Source organism: Hippocampus guttulatus, chromosome 2, assembly GCF_054856545.1.
Source record: "Hippocampus guttulatus isolate MCC_2025c chromosome 2, RoL_Hgut_1.0, whole genome shotgun sequence".
Taxonomy (NCBI): Eukaryota; Metazoa; Chordata; class Actinopteri; order Syngnathiformes; family Syngnathidae; genus Hippocampus; species Hippocampus guttulatus.
Window position 1 is genome coordinate 14,312,094 of NC_141262.1, and position 26,394 is coordinate 14,338,487.

The window sequence follows — 26,394 nt, forward strand, 5'->3', positions numbered from 1 at the left end:
TGGACCACCGGGCCGCCCACAACAACAACAACAAATCATAAAACAAAATAAATGTCGCTCTTCAAATATTTCAACGATGCAATCAACCACAATCAAGCAATTCAATCATGTCTGCAGACGCCATTTACGAGTATCACGGTTGGGACGTGTTGGACATCATGGCGCAAAGCAGCGGAACAATTTACCATAATTTTCAATCGGAAATACTAACAGTTGATTTCATGCTTCTGACAAGCAACGATGACCACTTGCCCTTATAGTGAAGAGGAAGTATTAATATACAATGTGGGAATATTTCTCTCTCTCTCTCTCTCTCTAGAGATGATAGGATCAGGGTTTCGTCAAAGTAGGGTTTCAAAATTGCATTTCAAGTCAGGATTCTATTAAGGCTCATCAAATAAAATGTCAGACTTCCTGTGCACTTTACAGCAAAGCTTCTTGAGACTTGTGGGTTTTCACATGATTTCCATGCATGCCAAATTCCATGTTGTTAAGTCAAACTGGCTTTGGGTACTGAATTTCTAAAAACCGCAGGGGTGCTAGGTGGGTGGGGGGTGATGGGGGATAATCAGAGAGAAACGAAACAATTTCAAGAGGGCCTTGGCACCTTGTGCCTGGGCCCTAATGATGCCCCATCTGAGTCAACACATGACTTTTCCGTCGGGAGCAATCATTTGGAAAAGATAGGATGCCCAAGGAGGGAGTGTTGAGAGAAGTTAATGGTGAAAAAGGCAGAAAGATGAGTCGAGGAGAGAAAGAGAAAGTGCTAATATGCTGTGATCTACTTTGGTACACTAGAAGTCGGTGAACGTACTCTGTGGAATCCTTTGAATGATATTGCAAGTATTACGCTTGGCTTCTCATTGTTTAAGGATACAAACAGTAACTGTGTGAGTCGGACTGCGATTAAAGTCTCTGAGCTCGAAGTAGGGTTTCAAACATATGTTCGGCTTTTGAACATGGACCAGGGTTTCCAGTTGGGGTTTCAACTTTAAGGCAGGGTTTTGGTTTGAAATGAGGGTTTTAAGATAGGGTCAGGGTATTAAACAAAGACTAGTTTTGGAAGAGGTTTGTAAACCAGAGGTAGGATGTAAGGTTTTGAGCAAGGGTTAGTATTTCAAAGTAGGGTGGAAACCAGGGTTTTAAAGCGGAAGTCAACTCCAAAATTTTCTCGACAAGAATACTGTGCCTGCACTAGTCGAATTATGGCATTCTGGTTAATATTGCATACGTGGAATAATAGTTAAGCAGTAAAGTCCACCCGTTTGTCCATCTCAGGGAGAGGCCATTTTGTCACTCTCTGTCGACTGAAAATGACATTGCAGTTGCTCATGGTTCAGCTAAGCCACGTCCAACCAAGGGTTACGGTTCCTGAGTCGGTGTTCAAACCTGGGTTACAGTTTAAAATTCTGATTAGTGCTTCAAATTAGGATTTAAATCTTTGGTTAGGATTTCAAACAAGGATTAGGGTTAAAATTAAGGACTTCAGCCATGGTTTGAATTTTAACCTGAGGTTTTAAGCCTGGGTTATGGTTTCAAACAAAGGTTAGGTTTTCAAAGCTGAGTTTCAGGCCTTTTCTTGTCCCTGTAGTTTTGGCAGCCGGTCCAAACAACCATATTAAAGTGGTCAGGAATTATTTCACTCCACAGAAATAATGAAAAGTAAAAAGATAAAACATTGACCCAAATGAAACATGCACTGTCCTCTTTGAAGAATGTGTCTTCATTACATATTCCGCTCATCATTATGTTGTATTGAACACGGGACCAGAGCGCAGCGCGAATAAATAAATAAATAAAGAAATGAACATGCCATGATTGCGGCCGTCTTAAGCAAAACAAGCTGCAGGCTGAAGGATGTTTTGCCAAGTGTCCAAAAAGACAGAAAGAAAACAAAAGCAGTAATACGTTCTTGTTCTTCATTAAAGCACACAGCCTGAGTGAGATCAACACGATAACAGCCTGAGCATGTAACTATCACAGCACACATTTAATCCTATATAAATGAATATATACTGTATATTAAAATATATATAAAGTATATATATTAGAGCTGTCAAACGATTAAAATATTTAATCTAATTAAAAATGCAACTGTCATAATTAACTCACAAAAAATTAATCGTGATTACTCACACATTTTTTCTCGTTTCTGAATTTCCTTTTATATTTTTTGTCCTCCATCCATCCATTTTCCGAACCGCTTGATCCTCACTAGGGTCGCGGGGGGTGCTGGAGCCCATCCCAGCCGTCTCCGGGCAGTAGGCGGGGGACACCCTGAATCAGTTGCCAGCCAATCGCAGGGCACACAGAGACGAACAACCATCCACGCCCACACTCACACCTAGGGACAATTTAGAGCGTCCAATCAGCCTGACATGCATGTTTTTGGAATGTGGGAGGAAACCGGAGCACCCGGAGAAAACCCACGCAGGCCCGGGGAGAACATGCAAACTCCACACAGGGAGGCCGGAGCTGGAATCGAACCCGGTACCTCTGCACTGTGAAGCCGACGTGCTAACCACTGGACTACCGGGCCGCCCTATTTTTTGTCCTATTTTTCCCAATTTTAATGCTCTCATCAACATGGAATCATGAATCAGTTTTCTATGTGCAAAATGCAAATATTTACTGAAATAACAATCTCGATTTTCAATTTTACATGAACATTTTTCACTTGGAGCAGTTATTCATACATAATCTCTCACACAATATTACTGTCTATCAACAACAGTGAAAAAAAATATTTTGTCACACAACAGCTGCTTTAACAACTCTTTTTATGGAATCAAAACAGAGCAATATAACATTATAAAGTGCACATCTAAGGTAAACTAGTACTCAGCCTATACTGTAGTGGATTTAAGACATGGTTGCATACTTTGTTTTTCTCAAGTTAGCCTGACTGCTGTGTTCAAAGCAATGTTGATTCTGTTGGTCCTTCTTGCGCGGAAGTTTCTCTATGGTTTTGTGTAGACATCATTTCGGATGAGTACACTTGGTTCGATGACAACACTGGAGACGTTTTATTTTCATTGTGTTCGCTAGGTCGCTACCACTGCACCGCTGAACTCTCGACGTGCCTCAGCGCACCGTCACTGTCAGACGAACACAGAGAAACTCCACCCGCTTTATTTATATGGACACGGAACACTCTAACCTTCCACACAAAATAGTTCCAAACAAGTAACAATCACGTCAGTGGCATACATCGTATTCGACAGGCTACCTGCTCTTTATTCACCAGAGGCTCATCAACCTAGTCTCTTATTTCTCTCCCGAAACAGTGTCTTCTCCCGCTTGGTGTACCTTAGCCTTCTCCGCTATGTACAATCTCTGTACACATCTTGTAATGGAGGCTCTCGCTGGCAATCCGTAGTGGAGTCGTTAGATGCAATGCGAATGATTTCAGCTTGAGTCGAGCTGTGGACAATGTTGACAGGCTTGCATGCAGTAGCCATACATTTAGCTATGGCTTCGGCAAATTTGTTCTTCGTTGTGTCATCCATTTTCTTCGCTTTGAAATGATCCATAGCTGTCTGTCTGAGACGAGGGGGCGGAGTACTCACGTCAGTTGTGTGCTTGGCCATTATTAGGTGGTATTTCAGACTCGATGTGCTATGATGATAGCCCAGTTTACAACTGCAAAACATACAGGTAACTTTGGTCTTGTCAGTGGAACAATCTGGCAACTTTTTAAAAGTAAGCTTTCCATTCATAAACTCATTAAGTATCTGTTTTCGGTGTCTCGCGCTGCCGTGGCTGGCAAAACAAACGTACGTGGACCTGCGCTTGTTGTTTTGTTTCTGGTTTATTTATAGAGCAACGTAACATCCGCTGTGACGTGTGCCGCGTTAATCTCGCGAGAAATTTTTTTATCCCGTTAAAATTCATTTAAATTAATGCCAATAAAGACGCGCTAAACTGACAGCTCTAATATATATACATACAGTATGTGTGTGTGTGCGTGTGTGTTGTGTGTGTGTCACCTGTCAGTGAAAAGCTCCTCCATCACCGGCATGTAGCCTGAAGGGCTGACGCTAATGTCACCATAAATACAGAGAAGGCCTGCAGACAAAACCGTTAACACCTTCATCATCATCATCATCGTCATCCGCTCAATTACACCTCATTAGATTTTTTTCAAGACAGGAAAACAAAAGCAAATGTGACGTCTAACAGAGATGCGGCGCTCAGCGCCGGATTAAACGGATGATTTAGTCACCACAAATTAGCTGTTGGCTGTTTTAACCGAATACGATTAATGAAATGACGCTCACTATGAAGCAAACACTGAACATTTTGTCTTCTCGAATATAACTGGCTGTCTAATTCAATATAATATCATGTTTAAAAATATACAACAACACACACACATAAACATTTATTCAGATTGTTTCTGTGTTAAATTGCAATAGGGACTGTCAAATCTTGTTTACCCCAGGGACTAAAATAGCTCCTGACCGGCGCTCCATTTGCCTACCATTACATTTGGATCAAAAGAACACAGGATTAAGGAGTCAAGCACAACAAAGGATGTCCCAAAGAGCTGTTTTGAGTCTGATGGTGGATGTGGTACGTGTGTGTGTGTGTGTGTGTGTGTATGTGTGCTCAAAAGGCCAATGAAATTCAAGTTTTAAAATCCCAGTACTGAATAATCCTTTTCAAGCATTCATGACCCCCAAGCCTCATTCAGGAATGACTCCATTGCATCCTTGGCAATGACTCTAAAGTGGCCGTTTCAATGTGCATGCGCGGTTTTTCTAACCTTCAAATCAATATACAGCAGTCTGATCACGTTAGTTCTACTTTTAACCAATGTCACTGCCCTTGCCTGGATGTTTCAAAATTCAGCATCATGGAAATTTTAAATCTTTTAAAAACAAATTATATATGTACTTCGTTGTAATGTACAAATTTGGTTGACACAAAGGAAACACCTTCAGATTAAATCGAGAAGATTCTTAAATTATGTAATATATTCAATTTCATGATCCTAAATCAGGACAATGAAAAATAGGATGATTGCTTTGCCTTAATAAAATGACATAACTTGAAGGTAAAACTTCCAGCTCACACGAAAATCTTTTTTTTTATTTTTTATTGAAGCCTACATAATGACTGTGATGGATTACTTATTATTACTATTATCATTACTTATTATATATATTTTTAAGTTCATTTCATGTTTTCTTTTTTTCAGTGTAGTTGAGTTCATTAAAAAAAAAGTAAAGAGATGGCCATTGTGTTTGGGTCATCAGCTCAGAGATCCGCTTCACACATTCCCAATCAATTAGATCTTAATATGTTCCCAGAATGCAACACAAGCGCAGGAGTTCCACAGTACAAGCCAAGGCCAGCTGGCAGCCAAACGTTGTTGAAATTATTATTTTATTAGACTCTCTCCGCTCATTGGTAGCCATTTTATTTTAAATGTGCTTTCATGACAGAGCGAATAAACAGACCCCAGCTCTGTTTGAACCCACTGTCTCTTCACGTCACGTATAATTCATCGTTGCAGTATCAGCTTCTAGCTTCAGAGAAGTAGACTGTCCAAAGGATTTTGTCCAATTGCCACCAAATGTTTTGAATACTTTATAAGGTGCGACACTAAAATGTGAAGCATTTGAGTTTTTGTCATTGTGATGAGTCAAAAAACATGAAACTCTCATCACTCCGCAAGCTCATAAATGATTTATGTAGCAACATGAAATTTGGTAGGCACACATATTATCATGTGCAGACACACAAAAAAATATCCCAGGAAGGTCTGAAAGGCCAGGAATTCTTCCATTTGAAGTGTTTTAGGCTCAGTTGGCTCAGTGGTGCCCAGCAGGATATGAAAAAAAAAAATCAGCCCCTGAAACAGGTTTCACTCTGCAACATGAAATTTTGCAGATATGAGTAAATGCACAAAAAGGTTTCAAGAAGCCATGCATCAAAAGCCACAGAAAGTCTGCCGTTTTGGGTTGAAGTGACCATTTTAAGCTCAGTGGTACCCATCAGTATTTCAAAATATAAGGTCCAAAAATTCAACACGCTGAAATCAGTTTCACTTATTAACTTAAAATTTGGCAGATATTTTTACAATGAGTAGATGCACAAAAAAGAAGCCATGCCTACAAAGAGAGCAAGTCTGCCATTTTGAATTGATGTGACGTTATCAGGCTTCTGCAAAGCTACATCCATGACTATGCCCAGGCCGAATTTTGGTCCAAGCACATCCCTGTAACCTCAGACGTAACCAGGTTCTCCAAAGGTCAAACTTTTTGCGGGAAGGAGACAGTCAAGTGGGCTGTAGGAGGATAATGATGATGATTGAATCAAACTCCCCTGAGAGAGCACATGCGCATGATGTCATTGGTCAATAATTCGACAGTACTCGGTCTCCTTCAAGTGATCGGCGTAACTTTATGTGTTCAGCATCTCTCTGCTGCCCATATGATATTTTCAAATAATTGCAGGATGTATTACCAAGGATCATCAAACTTGGCTGCCATACTTGTTGGGTTTTTCATCAGTTTTGTTTTTATTTCTTTTTGTGTCAAAATATTACTTTAAGTGAAACTGGCGCATGGCACAACTATGGGTTTTGGTTGCAGTTAGGAGGCTATTGATAATTGGTTAGGATTAGTGGGCGAGGTGTTATGGCTGGTGGATTAGGGTTAGGGATGACATTTAGATACCAAAGCTTTCGTTGTAAGAAGAGCACACATTTTTATTTATTTTTATTTTTTTTTATGATGGCGCCCCCTGAGTGGCTGCCTCTCCAGCAGCGCATATCCCTGTTTGAGTTTCTTTTCGTCTTCTTACTTTATTTATTTCTTTTTCCCATTTTGTTTTGCGTGGTTTTGTACCCCAAACCTACGGGGGGAGAGGGGCAGCTTCATTTCTGCTCATCTCCTTTATTTGCTTTAATCTTTTTACGTATCCTGTGAACGGAGATCCCGATGGCACACGCAACTCCATTGTTTACAGTAAGGACCAGCTGTTAGCATGGCGGGCTAACAGCGGGCTACTGGCCGGTGACAGACCGGATATCCCACGCGAGTTGAAGAGGAGGAGACGAGGGTGTCGAGCCGGGAAGGACCGCCGCACAAGGAGGAGGAAGTACAGACATGTCCTCCTGTCCGTCATCATGGGGAATGTAAGATCGCTCCCTAACAAGATGGATGAGCTGGCGGTGCTAACGCGACATCAAAGGGAGTACCGCGAGGCTAGCCTGATGCTACTCACGGAGTCGCATCACTCCGGACACACATGCCGAGTTGGACGGCTTCCAACTCATACGTGCGGACAGGAATGAAGGGAGTGGAAAGAGAAAAGGTGGGGGACTGGCTGTTTTTGTGAATGACAAATGGTGCAATCCGGGGCATATCACGATCAAAGACAAACTCTGCAGCCGGGACATTGAACTGCTAGCCATTAGCCTCAGGCCCCATTATCTCCCGAGGGAATTCTCACACGTCATAGCTGTGACAGTGTACGTCCCCCCGTCGGCTAATGGTGATGCAGCGCGTGATGCCCTGATGACTGTCGTGAGCAGGCTGCAAACACAGTCCCCCAACGCCCTGCTGATCATCTCTGGGGACTTCAACCATGTCTCTCTGTCGTCCTCCCTTTCAACCTTCACGCAATATGTAACCTGTGCCACTAGAGACAATAAAATTTTGAAAAAACCCCTCCCCCCTCGTGGAAGAGCAGACCACAACTTGGTATTTCTCGAGCCTGTGTACAAACCACTGGTGCACAGGCAGCCAACTGTGACCAGAATGGTCAGGAAATGGTCCACGGAAGCTGAAGATGCTCTGCGGGACTGCTTCGACACGACCAGGTGGGAACTCTTCAGCGAGGTTCACGGGGAGGACATTGATGCACTCACTGACACCATCACAGACTACATAAACTTCTGTGAGGAGAACACCGTACCCACCAGAACTGTGCGGTGTTTTTCCAACAGCAAACCATGGAATAATCCCGACATAAAGGCCCTCCTGAAGGAGAAGAAGAGAGCTTTTATGTCGAGAGACAGAGAGGAGCTGAAGGCCGTGCAGATTCGGCTGAGAAGAAAGATCAGGGAGGGGAAGAAGATATACAGGATGAAATTGGAGGACCGGTTGCAGGCCAACAATGTCGCTGGTGTCTGGAGGGGCCTGAAAACCATCTCAGGCCATGACAGCCCAAAGACATTGACTGAGAAGGACAAGAACTGGGCAGATGGACTGAACCGTTTTTTCAACCGTTTCGGACCAGTCGTCTGTCCCTTCCCCCAACCACCAACTGCAACCACTCTCACTGAGGACTTCTTCTCCTCCCCCTCCTCAACCCAGTCTGTCACCTGGTTCCTGCCTGTCCGTCACAACAGAGCAGGTGAGGAACCAACTGAGGAAGATGAATGTGAGGAAGGCAGCAGGTTCAGACAAGATCAGTTCCCGGCTCCTCAGGACCTGCTCTGACCAGCTGTGTGACATTGTCCAGCACATGTTCAACCTGAGCCTGAAGCTGGGCAGAACTCCTCAGCTGTGGAAAACTTGGTGCCTGGTCCCAGTGCCCAAGACCCCCCACCCTAAGGAGCTGAACAGCTACAGACCGGTGGCGCTGACGTCTCACCTGATGAAGACGCTGGAGAGACTCGTCCTCGCCCACCTTCGACCGCTGGTGAGCCCGGCACTGGACCCGCTGCAGTTTGCCTATCAGCCTGGCATCGGCGTGGAAGACGCCATTATCTACCTCCTCCACTCAGTGCTGTCACACTTGGAGAAGGCTGGGAGCACTGTGAGAATCATGTTCTTTGATTTCTCCAGTGCCTTCAACACCATCCAGCCCAACTTGCTGGGAGGCAAACTGCAGAACGCCGGAGTGGACCACCATCTCACAGCATGGATCACGGACTACCTCACAAATCGGCCGCAGTACGTGAGGTTGCAGAGCTGTGAGTCGGACAGGCTTCTCTGCAGCACTGGAGCGCCGCAGGGGACTGTTCTGGCTCCATTCCTGTTCATCCTCTACACCTCGGACTTCAGACACGCCACTCCAACCTGCCACCTTCAGAAGTTCTCCGATGACTCTGCGATTGTTGGCCTCATTACAGAGGGGGATGATCGGGAGTACAGGGAAATGACGAAGGACTTTGTGGACTGGTGCCAGCAGAATCTCCTCCAGATCAACCCTAGGAAAACTAAGGAGTTGGTTGTGGATTTCTGCAGGAAACAGTCCTCACCGGCACCGATGAACATCCAGGGTATGGACATAGAGAGGGTGACCTCCTACAAGTACCTAGGTGTTCTTCTGAACAACAAACTGGACTGGTCTACAAACACGGACAACCTGATTAGGAAAGGACAAAGCCGACTCTTCCTACTCAGGAAACTGAGGTCTTTTGGGGTTCAGGGGTCGCTCCTTAAGACTTTCTATAACTCGGTGGTGGCCTCGGCTATCCATTATGGCATTGTCTGCTGGTCAGGCAGCATCTCAGCCCGGGACAGAAAGAGACTGGAGCGACTGGTCAGGAAGGCCAGTTCTGTCCTGGGTTGCTCCCTTGACACTCTGGAGGAGGTGGGCAACAGAAGGATGCTAACTAAGCTAAAAGCTATGATGGACAGTCCCTCCCACCCTCTCCAGCCCGCCCTGACAGCACTAGGTAGCTCCTTCAGCCAGAGACTGTTACACCCGCGCTGCAAGAAGGAGAGATACAGACGCTCGTTCCTACCAACTGCGGTCAGGCTGCTGAATAAAAAATGGCAACAATAATATTTAATAATTGAATGATGTGGAAGACAACTGTAAATAGCACTGCGATTTATCCATTTTGTATTTATATTGCACTTAATTGGACGGTGTTTGTTTGTTTTTTCTTCTTCTTTCTGCCTACATTCTTGCTGCTGGAGGCTGTAAATTTCCCCAGTGTGGGACTAATAAAGGATATCTTATCTTATCTTAAATTAAACGACACCACTAGCTTGACTATACCACTAGCTTGCACGCAACACAAAGGGTTGGACCCTAACGTCATCCTACCCCCCCCCCCCCGCCACCACAGCAACAAATTTTCGACAAAGTGATGGCTCAAAACTCTGAGAACTTTGACGTTGATGGGATTTCGTCCAAATCCGCCCAGTCCAGTCGTGTGCAAGAGGACTAAAAGGAGCTGTCATCCATCTCAATAGAACAACCCCTGAGGAGGCCATCAACTAGCAGCAATTAACATGTAAATTAAAGAGGAAAATTCTGCATGGAGCAGTCACACTCATGTGTCGGTGCGGGGAAAGGCTCGTTAGTGGACAGGACAAACAAGAACAAGGAGGCGTTCGTCCACCGGCGCACAAATCTGTCAGCTGTGTCGCCCCCTGGCCAAGGAGCCAACTGGCAGGCACTTCTGATAACTCCTGTCAAACAAAACACACACTCTGTGATACTCTGTTTCATTCCACTCAACGAGGCAAAACTCAATTGCTGTATAAATATTTTCTGACTGTGCTTATTTGTTGTGTATTTATTTCTGTACTTTTTGTCTTCTACTTTCTCCCTTTCATAATTGTGCTGCTGTAAATTGGGAAATTCTCCATTGTGAGACAGAATAAAGGTTTTCTCATCATATCTTATCTTACAGTGAATTCTTAAAGAGATGTAGATATTTGTTTCTTAATAATTGCTGAAAACGTACAGACCAAGACCAAGAACTACGTTGTACTCAGTTGTGGGGCTGTAGAATAGTTTCCCTAATTTTTGTGGATATGGCTAAACTGGGGTCAAGTCAGGCACTTTGGCCCAGCGTTGGCCTCCCCCTCCCCCACTACAGACGAACTTGAGCACCTCCATTCGCATCAGCAGTTATCCGGTACAATCGCATCATGTAGATAGCCAGTCTACACCCTCCCCAAAACATCTTCCTTTTAGATATTCTTCAAATAGAGCAGCTAATTTTCAGGGTTGAGAGTGTACAGTACACATCATTGTGAGAAGACGGAACAATGAGAGAATTTTATTTTATATACTGTATTTTTTCCTCAAATCTGACTTAATTGACAGTGTGTGGACAGAGGCTTTGGGATAGGGCTTTGCTGCCTCAGAGCGCCTTGTTTTGCATAACGTGATAAAGCCTCACGATAATGCGGTGGGATATTTCAGCTACCAGAGGCTTTCCCGGACATATTTTCTCAACTCAAATATGTAGTTAGTTATGTGTAGACATAATACAAGTGCTAGAGACAAAGTGGCCTCTATTTCTCCAAACTGTATTTGATTGACATTTGGCAGTTCACAGTTAAGTGGTGCGTTGTTTCAGAGCATTCAACGGACACACCCACATCATCTGAGATCTAGAGGGGGGGGGTACATCCTGCACTCCTGTCTTACTTCTCATGCTTCTATATTTGGGTCCACCTCTTGCCTCCACACCCACTACGCAAACCATGAAACTTAACACTTGCTCCCACTGTTACTCTGCATATATACTTATATATTATAAGTATATATGTTTACTCTACATTGGATGTTAAAAAGGAAATCCAACCCAAAATATTCTTTAAAATATTGTGTTTGATGTAGCCACACGAGTCTAAACACGGCATGAAAGTTGCTGGCCCGAGGCAAACACGGGAGCAGGCGAATAATTGGGGTCAATTGAGGACAAGAGAGACAGGAACGGAGCGTGAATATCTCAGAAGAAGAAGTGGAGTGCCGAGAGTATAAACTGGAAAAGGGTCCTATCACCGAGTCAGAATCTGAGCTGACCTCCTCTGAGCCTGGAGGCAAACTGGCCAGACTTGTTTATGTCAAGTGGGAAATAACTACAAAAAGTGAAACATCAACCCTCAGATGGAAGACACAAGAATTCCACAAGTCCTTTAATTAAAGGAGGACTTAATTTTACATGTGTGACTTGATTGGTAGTCGTTAATTAGTTTAGCTTGTAAAAAATTCAGAAGAGGATCTCTATAGTGATGTACTTCACATTTTCAACACATTTCAACAGTTTAATGAGACGTAATCTGTGTAATTTACTGCTGGTCAGTAGACGCACGCACATTGGACAACGAAAAAGAGCACAAAGAAAAACAATTCCACAATGCATGGCAAAAATTCGGTGGACCATAAAGAACAAACAAAGTGCACCCTGGCATGTTATTCCACACTTTTTACAAAAGATTGTTGAGCCTTCGTGTGCACAACTGCATGAAAACAGACAAGGAGTTATTTACAGTTAAAGAAGGACACCCCACACCCATGACATTAAAAACAAACACCGCACCGAATATTTTTAAATGAGCAAGAAGTGGGAGATGAGCTCTACTGCTTTGTCTCAACCCTTTGCGATTCCCGACAGGTGCCGGCGGTGTTTTGGATGTTATGTCCACAATGCAAGCGGAGTCCAAGATCAGAAATTAATTTGGTGAGACACCGGACCAAAGCAGCATTGTCATCTTCATGCAAGCAAGGATAAGGATATATTAATTACAGCATTGTCCATGCGTTTGTAACAAGCAAAGACATAGCAGACACGGTGCTTCCTGCCGCACTTTCTGGTCTACTCATTTTCCAAATTGTATTTTGTGTCATCAAAAGAAGGTGGAATCTCACTTCGTAATGGCTAGAAACAATATGGCTTTATTCTTACAGGAATAATGCTGTAGAAAAGACGCTTTCCATTCGGCAAAGCTGTGTGTGTATATGTCATTGCGCAGTCTAGTGCAACGTTTCCACACGTGTGACAGTTCTATCGTAACGTATTTCATGAACATGATGGCAAATTACATGAAAAATAATAAACATATAACAAATTCCTTGTGTGTTCTACATACTTGGCCAATAAATATAAAGATGATTCTGATAAAGTTATGAAATCAGTCATGGAGAAAATATGATCTTGTCATTGCTGCAAACTGGCATAAATATGTGAAGTATCCCTTCAAGAAATTAGCTATTTGAGTTTCCAGTTTTATAATTTCCAGGATGATAATGGCACACAAGGAAAAAAGTGTGAATGCTTCTCAATGTAAAATCGTCCATCTGTGTAGTATAAAAGATTCAAATTTGGTCGCAATCATTCAGTGAATTTCAGTCAATCATCTTGGGAAAGAGTACATTTCTAAATGACCTATTAAAACGGACAAAAGGTAAAATGATGCTTCAAACCAAAATGCCAGCTTCCTGTCTTCCTTAGAATTTACCACGTGTCATCTCGTGAGTCATGACAACGTACATGTTGCAATGTGGAACTTTTGTTTGAAATCTGATCGGTAGTTGAGTTATTAGAGTTTTGTGTTTTACGGCGAGTCACCACACACCCCATATAAACAGCAATGATTTACGTGTCAATGTTTTTTATTAGCATCAGTAGAAAAAAAAAACTCATTTCAGCTGGCATTGGAAATGCAGAAATTAGGCTTTAAATATATTCATTGTGGTATTGCTGTATGTCCGAGACATTTGTTTGATGTACTGTATATATTAAAAAATATATATAATAATAATAATAATTATACTAAGATAATTTCAACTAAAACAAAGCATTTTTGAAAAAAATAAAAACAAACAACCCCCTCTGAAAACATTAACATTAAGTGAATGTAAAAATTACAAGTTAAAATGAAATAAAAACTAACCATCATGAAAAATCCGAAACTATTGCACAGTAACAGTGGTGCGGCCTCACGTATTGGGCATGCCAGGAACAGCCACTGTATGGTACATTACGGTCACAACTTTGATCATTCTATAATCATGTCCATTGTCAAGTCTGTGAAAATTTCTTATATACATTTTATCAAGTCCATTGTCATGCCCAGAAGCATGTCTCTCATTAGTATATAGTCATGTCTGCAGTCAAATAATCAAGTGTGTGTGTGTGTGTGTGTGTGTGTGCGCGCGCGCACGTGCGCACATGTGTCTGCATGTGGCAACGGCAGCTCAGAACTGATAAAGAAAAAGAAAGCACACTTGACCCCAAAGTCCACTTCCTTCATAATGTGATAATGCAAGATGTTATCTGCAAGCCATCTCTATATCTTGAATTGTCTCGTCAACATATCTTTGGATTGCGCTGAGTTCTGGAAACTTGGAACCATAAACGCATATAAATGTTCCTCCCGCTGCTTGACTCCTTGCTCAATTAAGAGCCAAAGAGGATGAAAAATACATCACAGTTTGACTGCTGAGTTGATAATCAACTAGCTAAACTTTATTCCATTGATTTGAAATGTTATACTGAGAACCAGGATGTGTCTTGTGTTTTTTGGGTGTTCATGCACATGCGACAAAGACTCCCATCAACAACGCAGAATACACTTAACTCTTCTTTGACATGCAAAGCCTGTCTTTCAGATGCATCATTTCGTACAGTGGTGCCAGTTTAATAGGTTTTGTGACCAAAGAGTTGAATCCATTCCAGGCTCCCACAAAAACAAACAAAAAAATTGTGCCTGTGTTTGTTAACAAGGAAAATAATATTACTGTACTGTATGCACTAATAATATAGTGTAAAGAATTAAAGACTTTGTACATCATGACTTACTGCTGCAATCCAATTCATTCTCACCTGGACACCAGGTGGCAGTCTTATAATGTACAGTTACCCTGTATGTCGAGAGAAATGAAAAACAGTAGACTTCTTTTACTAGTCTAATTGACTCAGCGTGTTGCTGTAATAGCAGTCATTTTTCATAGAGGATAAAGACTATATGTCTGTAACTATTGTTATGTGATCATTCTAAAGTCTTCCTCCACCATTTGTGTTAAATCCCCTTATCTTAACTGGTGGTAAAAAACATAAGCATGGAACCACAAACCATTAGCATGTCAACTGCATCTTCCATGATATGTTAGCATTTAGCTAGCAGAGGTCATTCTGAAGGCACCTTAGTTTGGTTGTTAAAATAAATCTCTTTTATGTTTAAGCCTAAGGTTTCTAAAACCGCAACTACTGATGCTAACTGTTTGCATGTCAACAGTATTTTGCATTGTTTGTTAGCATTAAGCTAAGTGGACTTTTTCACAAGGCAATGCTATGTTCCTTTGAACATGATGCGTAAATCTTTTTATTTTTAGAGTGACAATAAATGTCAACTGGGAGTGTTATTAAATATCATGAACATTTATTTTTTGTTGAGTTCGGTTGACTGTCACCATACAGAACCTCTATTTCAAGTTTGCGCTTGCAAGTCAAAGCAAAAAATAAAAATCAGCCAAACGACTGCTGATTCCTTGAATTTTTTTTTAAATCCGAACCAATTCCTGTATTGCTTTGCGATTTAGACAGCACTTTGAATGCATCTTATGGCATCTCAGGGTGTTTCAGAAAGAACACAAAAACAGCGAATCGTTCAAGATAGGTTCCGCAAAAAACTCATCTGTTTTCAATGAAAACCATAAAATGTCAAATTTGATTGCTGTTCTACGTCCTCCTATTGATTTGCAAACTCCAGATGTGGTGTCATTGTACTTCTCTACCAAGTTGACAGATGTTTAAAATCAGTTGTTTTAATGAATTCACAATTTATTTGGGATGCGCTCTGTTTAAGCAGCAGCAGATGCCAAATTTTACCACTGCAAAACAAGATGGACTCGTCCAAACCGCATCCATGAGATGCTTTTAAGTCCATAAAATCGGAGAAAGAGCTTAGTGATTTATTGCCCTGAGGAGACATGGCCTCTCCCATGCAAACACACGCACGCACACATGCACGTGCTGCACTTATCCGGCAGCAGCTTTCCCAGCTGTAAAGCTTCAAGACCACTTTCTTATCTGCAGATAGATGAGACACAACATTAGGTACACCTGGACACTCAATAAAAGGCTGTAATGGAGTGAGAGCTCAGTTCAGTGAGTGTTAAAGGATTCAATGATTTTTCTGTGGACATGGAGGTTAAATTGTTCTTGAAAATATTTATTCCATTAATTAGTTGTTCCATTTTTATAGACGAACTGGTTGATTCATTTCTTTGGATGTAAATAACAAAATAATGAATTAAAAACATTTTAAATTGACATTTACATTGATCTTATTTATCAAACTATTTCAATCCATCAAGACGAACAGAAGGTCCGTCGATCCCTCGCCATCGGACACCCATTTTGCTGACGAATGACATTAAACTTAAAAACTTACGGCCCTGGGGTTTTGGCCGTCAGTGTAATCGTCAAGCACCAACAGACCTCTCAGTCCGTCACTGGCGAAGCCCGTTTCACTGGCACCTCCCTCACATGTGTTTGTTCGCACGGGCGAATACAGCTGGTTGCTTAAGTAGACTGCATTGGCTATTTACCGTAGTATATGGAAACGCTTTATACTTCCTGTACAGTAGGTGGGGGTATGCATCAAAGAAACAACAGAGCATGTATTAGAATCGTATTAAATCCAATCGGGCAAGACAACAACAATTTTAAGAGTTAAGAGATCACAAAGTCACTGTGAATATTTAAGACATTTTTACAGAGAACTTCGAGTGATTTCAAATTAAAATTAAAATTGTTATTTGTGGAAAGACTAGGGTTAAATAATAGGTTGTGAAATAGTATTATGGAGACCCACACTCATTTCAGAAGGTGGTCAGAAGTTGTTTGCAAACCGTGAAAAAACAGAAGAAGAAGAAAAAAAAGAAGAAGAAGAAGCAAAAGAAAAAGCAACCATAGTATTGGCAACTTGGTTTCAGTTTCACAAGGATTTGTGAGGCACATGAATCCACCAGGATTGTACCTTTGGCTACAATGCCACATGGGATTCTGGTTAAGGTAAACCAAACTTAAAAGAATTGTTTTGGAGGGATATAAGATTTAAAATGGTGGCAGACAGCCACCAGTGTGCTCACACTATACAGTAAATATTCTCTAGTACGGACTCGTGTTTGCGCTGTCCAATTTGTCCTGATAACAGAAATTCCTCATTTGGGAAATGAGCATGGTACATGTCCTTTATGAACCTGCAAGTATGTTGACAAAATGCACGTGTAACAACACAATCAATAAAATACAAAAATATACTGTCCAAAAACTGTTTATATAACAAAAACTGCAATACAGGTGTATCCAAAAAAAAAATCACAACAGTAAAATACGTACAGTATTTTAATGTTTATTTTTTTCTGTCTTGGGAAAAAAATATGTATTTTGGATTGTTTTGTTGGATCCATTCTTTGGTGCATGACAATGTTTGCCTGCGTGTCATACAGTTTTCTTGCTAGTTGCAAGTAACTGTCCCGTTGATCACCGATGTCTGGTAATTCTTGTGCATACTGAAGGATTTTTGTTGCCATTTGCATTGCTTCCTTGCTGGATGGTGGCTTGTCATCAGGAGTTGAATCGATGCCTTGTTGTTTAAAGTTTCGTAGATTTGCGTCTTTCCGAACTCAAGTGTCTGCTGGATCTTTTTAACTTTGTGTCCAGCCTCGCTCAAACGGATGCATTTCACTCGCTCCGCTCCAGTTGTTACAGTTCTTCTACGTTTCGATGCGATGATCTACACGACGTAAGTGAATAAAGTTAAAATCTTTCGCAATTACAGTAAAACGCACGCCAATAAAAAGTCGCTTACATGTCTTCGTTTCGAATCTGATGAATGAAAACGGCGAAGCGAACACGTTTCTTTGGTCATGTCGAGTGGGTGCTGCTTTTAAGCTAGTGCCGCGTTCTACAGGACGTAAGTGAATAAAGTTAAAATCATTCACAATTACAGTAAAACGCACGGCAATAAAAACTCACTTACACGTTGTCGTTTAGAATCTGATGAATGAAAACGGCGAAGCGAACACGTTTCTTTGGTCATGTCGAGTGGGTGCTGCTTTTAAGCTAGTGCCGCGTTCTACAGGACGTAAGTGAATAAAGTTAAAATCATTCACAATTACAGTAAAACGCACGGCAATAAAAACTCACTTACACGTTGTCGTTTAGAATCTGATGATCGAAAAACGCGAAGTGAAAACTTGTTTCAGCGTTGTCTTTTCCGTCGCATCGGGTGGGCGTTGCGTGTATTTAAGCTCCCGCGGCATTACACCTCCATCCGGGTTACGGGTAGTGGGATTTCCGTTTACGCAACTTCCGGTAACATGTAATATCGTAGTCAAAATGTTAATGCATAGGTTTTTATTCCGGGTGAAGGATATTCCTTTCCGTAGAATTCCGGGGATGGGAATATTTACTGTACTTAACTGTTCAATAGATTAGCAGATAAATGTATACGAAATGTATACATTTCTGTGGGGTTTGTATGATGTAGATACACTGATATACCTGTATACTGGAGTGCACTACATTTACCATTTGAATCAAATTGGATTTTTTATCTGTGGAACTCTTAACATTTTGTTTTGTTTTGTTTTTTAACTGACAGAAGAGATGCCAAAAGCCGGTTAGAAAATATGAGGGACTGAGCGACTGACGATTGCAGTTTGGTTCAGCTTGAAGTAATGATGGACTGACGATGATGGACTAGCAATTTATTAAAAATAAATTTCCCACTTGTGCACATTTCAATATACACACAGTGGTTGAATTCTTTTTACACTTTTGACAGCTTAAAATGCAAATTATTACGACCAATCATGAGGCCACCTCCTTTTGCACATTAGATTACATGCAGAAAAACACATTTTGTTTTTTTTTTACTTTATATTATACAGTATATACAGTTTATATTATACAGTAGTTTTTGCAAATAAAAACCAACAAAGTACAAACAAAAAAACAACAGCATTATGGAGTAATGATCAGATTTGTTAAATTTAATCCAAACAAGAAACACAAGGAGAAAAAGCATATTAAAATGTTGCACATTGGTACCTGGGAAGTGATGCAGAAAATATAGTCTAATTATGCTACAGTAATATTTGTACAGGTCGAGATAATGATGAATTATAAAGTGACCAATATGTGCAATATATGAAACGTCTGTTGACATGGACTGTATGCCAAATTTTTGTATTGCACATTGAAACTTGAAGGAAACGATAAACCGTAAAATAATGAATTGTAAATGTACAATAAAGTAAAATCATATTCTGCAGTCACATTTGAACATCCATCCATCCATCCATTTTCCGAACCGCTTGATCCTCACTAGGGTCGCGGGGGGTGCTGGAGCCTATCCCAGCTGTCTTCGGGCAGTAGGCGGGGGACACCCCGAATCGGTTGCCAGCCAATCGCAGGGCACACAGAGACGAACAACCATCCACGCTCACATTCACACCTAGGGACAATTTAGAGCGTTCAATCAGCCTGCCATGCATGTTTTTGGAATGTGGGAGGAAACCGGAGTACCCGGAGAAAACCCACGCAGGCCCGGGGAGAACATGCAAACTCCACACAGGGAGGCCGGAGCTGGAATTGAACCCGGTACCTCTGCACTGTGAAGTCGACGTGCTAACCACTGGACTACCGGGCGGCCTCACATTTGAACAATTAGTGTGAATTAACCCATTTAATCCCACCGGTCACATTTGTGAAGGACAACAATGACTTAATTTACAGGGCTCTAAATTTTTTTATTACTGATTACTTAAAAGGGCTACAATGATACCTGATTTTGACTTTTAAATGTCTGGGAAAAATTGGGGATTAAATGGGTTCAAACATATAAATATGGGTAATTATTTGCGCAAGCTACATTTGAAGTCCACAGTCGGAATTAACAGTAATAAATAAGAAATACGAACATGAAAGTAAGTATAATCTCCCTGATAGGTTGGCACTGACAAAGGCGGATTCAGTCGGTCCATTTCCACTGCGATTGGCAGATAGCTGATTCAGATTTGGGTTTTGATCCACATTTAGATGATATGCAAAGCGAGATCTGAAGTATTCAACCTTTATTCAGTCAAGGCAGATATTTTACACCAAAAGGTACACTTTAATGTAAAATCCAGAATTTTCATTAAGAAAAAAAAAATCATGGCATTTTCCTCGGCTTTGTACCTCTGCCAGGGCCAGGCAAATCTTACTTGGCTCAACACCTCCTGCCTGTAAATTTAGTCTAAATTGATGTATTATTCATTCTTATTCATTCAATAAAATGCAGCAAAATGGACATTGTTTTTCGTCACCCACAAACGATAAATAAGAGTGCCCTCCTTGGCAGAGGTCATTCAAGGTGACTTCCTGTCTCTCGAGACACAAATTACAAATATTTAAGATGGCTGTTAAAATTCACCTTGAGACTAACTTGGCTCTGCATCAATATAAAGGTCAAGGCTACTAAAATATTAGGAAGAGATACCACTTTGAGACACAGCTCTCGCTGTGAAGCACTTTTTTCTATTTATAAAAAAATACTTCCTTAACAACCCCATATTTGGGCACTTGTTGTGCTTTCAGTTAAGTTCCCATCAAACCAAAGCACATATTTCCTCTTTAAACACAGACTATAACATTACGGTCCAAAATGAGGAAATGAGACGACGTGAAGAATTAAAAGAAGATTGTTAAAAAGGAAGGTGAGGAAGAAGAGGAGCCGTCAGCAAATAATGGATAGTAGGTAAAATAAATAAAGAAATAGATAAGGCGGCCCGGTAGTCCAGTGGTTAGCACGTCGGCTTCACAGTGCAGAGGTACCGGGTTCGATTCCAGCTCCGGCCTCCCTGTGTGGAGTTTGCATGTTCTCCCCGGGCCTGCGTGGGTTTTCTCCGGGTGCTCCGGTTTCCTCCCACATTCCAAAAACATGCATGGCAGGTTGATTGGACGCTCTAAATTGTCCCTAGGTGTGAGTGTGGGCGTGGATGGTTGTTCGTCTCTGTGTGCCCTGCGATTGGCTGGCAACTGATTCAGGGTGTCCCCCGCCTACTGCCCGAAGACGGCTGGGATAGGCTCCAGCACCCCCCGCGACCCTAGTGAGGATCAAGCGGTTCGGAAAATGGATGGATGGATAGATAAAATAAAATAAATCTGTGAACATCCAAATTTCTGAATGCTGACCTGCAACTACTTTTGCTTAAACATAATGGGTAGGAAATTCACTGGGTTGAGTTCATCCCACTACGGATGTCGGGGGACCTCCTTGGTAGGAGGATGTGTGACAACGTTCTGAGCATGGTGGGCCATCAAGTCACTGCTATGTTTAGCTTTGCTGGGAAAGGTCGGCCTCAGTTTTGGCCGTCAGAAACCAGTGTCAACGCTACACACTCGCAGACTGTTGACCTACTTGGGTCAGACATCTTTGTTTGCCGATACTTATCACACTCGACCCGGCAACTCTTTTAGGCCTCAACAGCACACTTTTCGATTCTTCCATTTGTACTTCATCCATCAGCTATTGGATTACTTGCTGTTGCCAATTGGGCACTCATTGCTAGCAGCTAGCAAGTAGCGGCTATCTGCTGGCCGGGAATGGTGAAGACATGTGCCATATCATGCAAAGACAGCGTAATTAACTTACACCTGTTTCTAAGTAATCCTGAATTTGCGATTAAATATGATTTCGGGATGGCGTTTTGTTGATAGCAACTATGTATAACTGTCTGCGATTGGCTGGCAACTGATTCAGGGTGTCCCCGCCTACTGCCCGAAGACGGCTGGGATAGGCTCCAGCACCCCCCGCGACCCTAGTGAGGATCAAGCGGTTCGGAAAATGGATGGATGGATGGATGTATAACTGTGGTAAGGCGAACTGAAATGTCCAAACCACAAGTCAAGCTAGCTGTCATGCCACCGATTTGATTGATTTTCCGATCCGCTTTATCCTCACAATTGTGGCGGGGGGGGGGGGGGGGGGGTGGTGCTGGAGCCTACCCCAGCCGTCTTCGGGTAGTAAGCGGGGGACACCCTGAACCGATTGCTAGCCAATCTCAGGGCACACAGAGACGAACAACCATCCGCGCTCACACTCACACGAGATACAATTTAGAGTGTTCAATCAGCCTGCCATGCAGGTTTTTTGGAATGTGGGAGGAAACCGGAGTACCCGGAGAAAACCTACGCAGGCCTGGGGAGAACATGCAAACTCCACACTAGGAGGCTGGAGCCAGAGTTGAAACCTGTGTGTCGCTAACCACTGGATAATTGCGCCGCCCTGTCACGCTAACATGCGGGCCAAATTCTAAATAAAAAAGCCTACTCAGGCTAATGCATTGGTGTCAATGTTTGGTGTTTTTATTTTGAGGTTAGCCTTTGCGTTAGCGGCGTATTACGTATATTTGCAGCTATCTTGTTTAAGTGAGGCACAAAAAAAAATCATCTTTCATAGAACCAGAGAGGGCACTGTGGGCTCATGTGAAGTCCCAGTCTGCCATAAAAAGTACTGGTGTGCGAGAAGCTAAAATTATAAAATGCTGCTACTCTATACCTAGCTGGATCAGTTATGAGCAGATTGGACAAGGCTGCATCCAATCGTAGGGGTGGCTTCGACAGAGAACAAAGTTTATCTGCAACATTGATCACACGTGTACTCGCCTTGCATTTCATTCTTTTTTGTCTTACTTTTCTTTCTCGCTCTGTCAACCACATGCACCAAATAAATGTTACAATGTATTTAGATGAGGAGATTAAGAAAATACAAATACAGCTCAGCTTTAATTTTTGTTTTTTGTATGCACTGCAGACATTTGCTGTGCAGTGAGAGAGTGAGTTTAGTGTGAAGTTGCTCAGTTGAACTACAACCATACTATTTGAACAGCCCAAACAACTCCTACATTATATACAGTGCTAACTACTCTTCTATACGCACACTACAAACTACTAGCATACAATATTCAACAGTATAATTTATACAGTACAAACTACTACTGTTTTACTCCTACTCTATGTACACTAAAAATAGCTATGCCACTATATACTGCATTTACCCATCAAACTACTACTACACAATGTACACAATTCTCACACTACTACTTCAGCTACTTACTCCTGAACGATATGCACAGTATAAACTACTACTCTAGCATATGTTTTGGCTGCCGCTGCTCAACCCGTATTGTTTTGTGTTTTTTGTTATTGTAAAGTGTCCTTGGGTGTCTTGAAAGGCGCTTATAAATAAAATGTATTATTATTATTATTATTATTATTATATACAGTAGTACAAAAGACAACTATACTACATACACACTAAAAACTACCGATATAGTAGTACATCGTACAAATGACTAAGGTGCTATATACTGTACTTAATACTAATATATGCTACACTACAAACTACTACTACTATCCTATATACACTACCATTTTACTATATGCACAATACTATAACATGTAAAAACTCAAAACTACTACCACACTATACATACGGTACAAACTCCTAACATTGTACATACGTAAATTACCTCTTTATTATATCCACAGAACTACTATACAATGTACAAACTCATACACACTTGCTCACGACTATTAAGCCCATACTGTACAACTGACTGTCGTTTATGGATTATTACTTTTTTGCCTGGAAGCATGCCATTCTTAATCAACTGAACACACACACACACACACACACAAACACACACACACACAAATATGCGAGCGCATACACACAAGCTCCCTCCCCCGCTCTTCTTCCACTTGTGTGGTGTTTATTCTACAGGGGCCGCAGTGCATTTGCTCAGGCCGCCACCTCCTCCGTGTTTATCTCCCGCCAAGTGGGCCTGCCCATGCGCCAACATGGCTGCTTCATAACTTTTTCTCATGCAGTTTTTTTTTAGAGGGTACACACACTCAACACTTCCGCCGCTTGTTCATTGAGTTGATGTCCACACAAAATGGGATGGATCTGTCTTCTAAGTGCAATACAATTATCATTTTGTTGATACGATAAGATAAAAATTGTTAATCCCACAATGGAGACATCTGGAGTATTTCAACAGCAATAATGGATCCAGGAAATGAAAAAATAGCATGCAAGGGCAGACATTCGTACAAGAAGCCCATTGCCAAAAACAAAAACCTAAACTATTGTCATGCATAAACTATCCAATCGCTCCAGTCCAATCTATCCAACTGTATAATGTTACGGTTGCATACTCTGACGGCTGTGATTCGGAAGGCGCGGCAGAATACCTACTTCACTGAGCGCAGTGTAAAAGTCTATCACTGAAGGAACCTGCGCACTGCTTTCAGAGTGACCCGGAGGGGGTGCGTAGGGTTGTCTAGCACAGTTGACAGTTTAGCCATCACCATGCTGTCCCGCACTGTGTTAGCTGACTCCAGGGATCAGATCACTCCATAGAAAAAAAGCTGCTGCCACTATGGAGTCATAAAAGTTATTTGGGAGTGGCCCCTGAACACTGAAAGCCCTCAGCCTCCTGAGGTGTGTGTGCAGTGTGTGTTCTTGCTGTAATGCAGTTTATTGTTTTATGTAGACACCCAGGTACTCAAAAGTTGAAACGCTCTCAATATTCATTCCTTGGATCTCCAACAACACCTGCACCCGACCCCTTTGGCCTCTCCCAAAGGTGGTGAGTCTATTGGAAGTGAGATCGACGTTGTCCTTTCGGGCAGAGCCTGGCCGGGCCCCGTGGGTGCAGGCACAGCTTCCAGGTGCTTGCCAACGAGCAACACCTGCAAGTCTGGCTCTCCAGGCCTGGATATTATTGTGATACATTTTAAAAAAAACTAAATGTAACCCTATTTTCTCTTACCAAATTGTCTGGTGCACCGCAGGTGTTGAACAGAAAACGTCCTCAGAACGCTCAGCGAGTTGCAACACGGTCTGCTGAAATCCGAAACATGGTAAACGAGACTTGACGTGGCACAAAAACGAAGCTCCATTATTTTTTACTAGAGCTGTCAGTTTAGCGTGTTTTTATTGGCATTAATTTAAATGAATTTTAACGGGATTAAATTTTTTCTCGCGAGATTAACGCGGCACACGTCACAAGCGGATGTTACGTTGCTCTATAAATACCGGTACACCAGAAACAAAACAACAAGCGCGCTGCAGAAGTCCACGCCCATGTCTGTTTTGCCAGCCACGGCAGCGCGAGACACCGAAAACGGATACTTAAAGAGTTTATGAATGGAAAGTTTACTTTTAAAAAGTTGCCAGATTGCTCCACTGACAAGACCAAAGTTGCCTGTATCATATATACCTCTATACGATGTATGCCACTGACGCGATTATTACTTGTTTGGAACTATTTTGTGTGGAAGGTTACAGTGTTCCGTGTCCATATAAATGGAGCGGGTGGAGCTTCTCTGTGTTCGTCTGATAGTGACGGTGCGCTGCAGTGGTAGCGACCTAGCAAAAATAAAACGTCTCCAGTGTTGTCGTCGAACCAAGTGTAGTCATCCGAAATGATGTCTACACAAAACCATAGAGAGACTTCCGCGCAAGAAGGACCAACAGAATCAACATAGCCTGACTGCTGTGTTCAAAGCAAACTTGAGAAAAACGAAGTATGCAACCATGGCTTAAATCCACTATAGGCTGAGTTCTAGTTTACCTTAGATGTGCACTTTATAATGTTATATTGCTCTGTTTTGAGTCCATAAAAAGAGCTGTTAAAGCAGCTGTTTTATGACAACATATTTTTTTCAATGTTGTTGATGAACAGTAATATTGTGTGAGAGATTATGTGTGAAGAACTGCTCCAAGTGAAAAATATTCATGTAAAATTGAAAATCGAAGTTATTTCAGTAAATATTTGCATTTTGCAAATAGAAAACGGATTCATGATTCAATGTTGATGAGAGCATTAAAATGGGGGAAAAATAGGACAAAAAAATATAAAAGGAAATTCAGAAACGATAAAAAATGTGTGAGTAATCACGATTAATTTTTAGTGAATTTGAGTTAATTATGAAAGTTGAATTTTTAATTAGATTAAATATTTTAATCGTTTGACAGCTCTAGTTTTTACACAAAGCCTGTCCATGAAAATAGGGCCCAAAGTTTTCAAAGGCCAAGTACTTTTGATTCATTTATTTGGTTTCCTTAAAGCATCCAAACTTTTCTTTTACTTTGATTTCGCCTAGCGTATTCAAAGGGTTAGCAGTCTTATTGTATTTTATTGTTCTGATAACAATTCAATATATGAAGACAAAAAAGTTATAGGAGAGTACTTTGATTGAGCATCTCTGTCATCAAAGGGTGAGTACTTTTATGAACAAAGAACTTTGCCTGTTTTTACAGTTAAAACTCATTCAGTACCAGCCAATTCTAAACCAAGTCTGAAAAGAAAATGTCTTTGGGAGTGAATGAGTTAAAATATGATTATATTTTTCATTTTTAGGCTTGAATAATAGCAGTCACTTCCTTAATTTGTTCAAAATGTGACAAAAAGCATGCCTAATGTGTCTGTTTTTCTGAGGGGCAACAGTTTGACACTAGAACAGACTATTTCCTCGTCCTTATGTGAAGTTTGCAATTTAATTAAAAATGAAAACGAATTCCTTTGCTCTGCATGTTAGCGTCAAGGCTTCCAACAAGTGTGGGTTTGTTGCCGTGGCAACCCCTTTGAGGGTCTTAAAGGGACCTCATTAGCATA

At 41.6% G+C, this 26,394-nt stretch overlaps 1 protein-coding gene across 3 annotated transcripts in view; it reads right to left on the minus strand.

Moving 5' to 3' along the window:
• Positions 1-26,394, minus strand: part of htr4 (5-hydroxytryptamine receptor 4) — a 72,115-nt gene that overhangs the window by 36,179 nt on the left and 9,542 nt on the right. Inside the window, exon 2 of one of the 3 annotated variants that reach the window (XM_086137986.1) lies at positions 3,990-4,068. The exons of 1 other annotated variant lie outside the window; for it this stretch is intronic. In XM_086137986.1, coding sequence (XP_085994112.1) covers positions 3,990-4,021 — 32 coding nt within the window. In that variant the 5' untranslated portion in view covers positions 4,022-4,068. Of the gene's footprint in view, positions 1-2,136; positions 2,448-3,989; positions 4,069-26,394 lie in introns of those variants that run through there. One more of the 3 variants, XM_086137979.1, reaches the window with a different exon arrangement.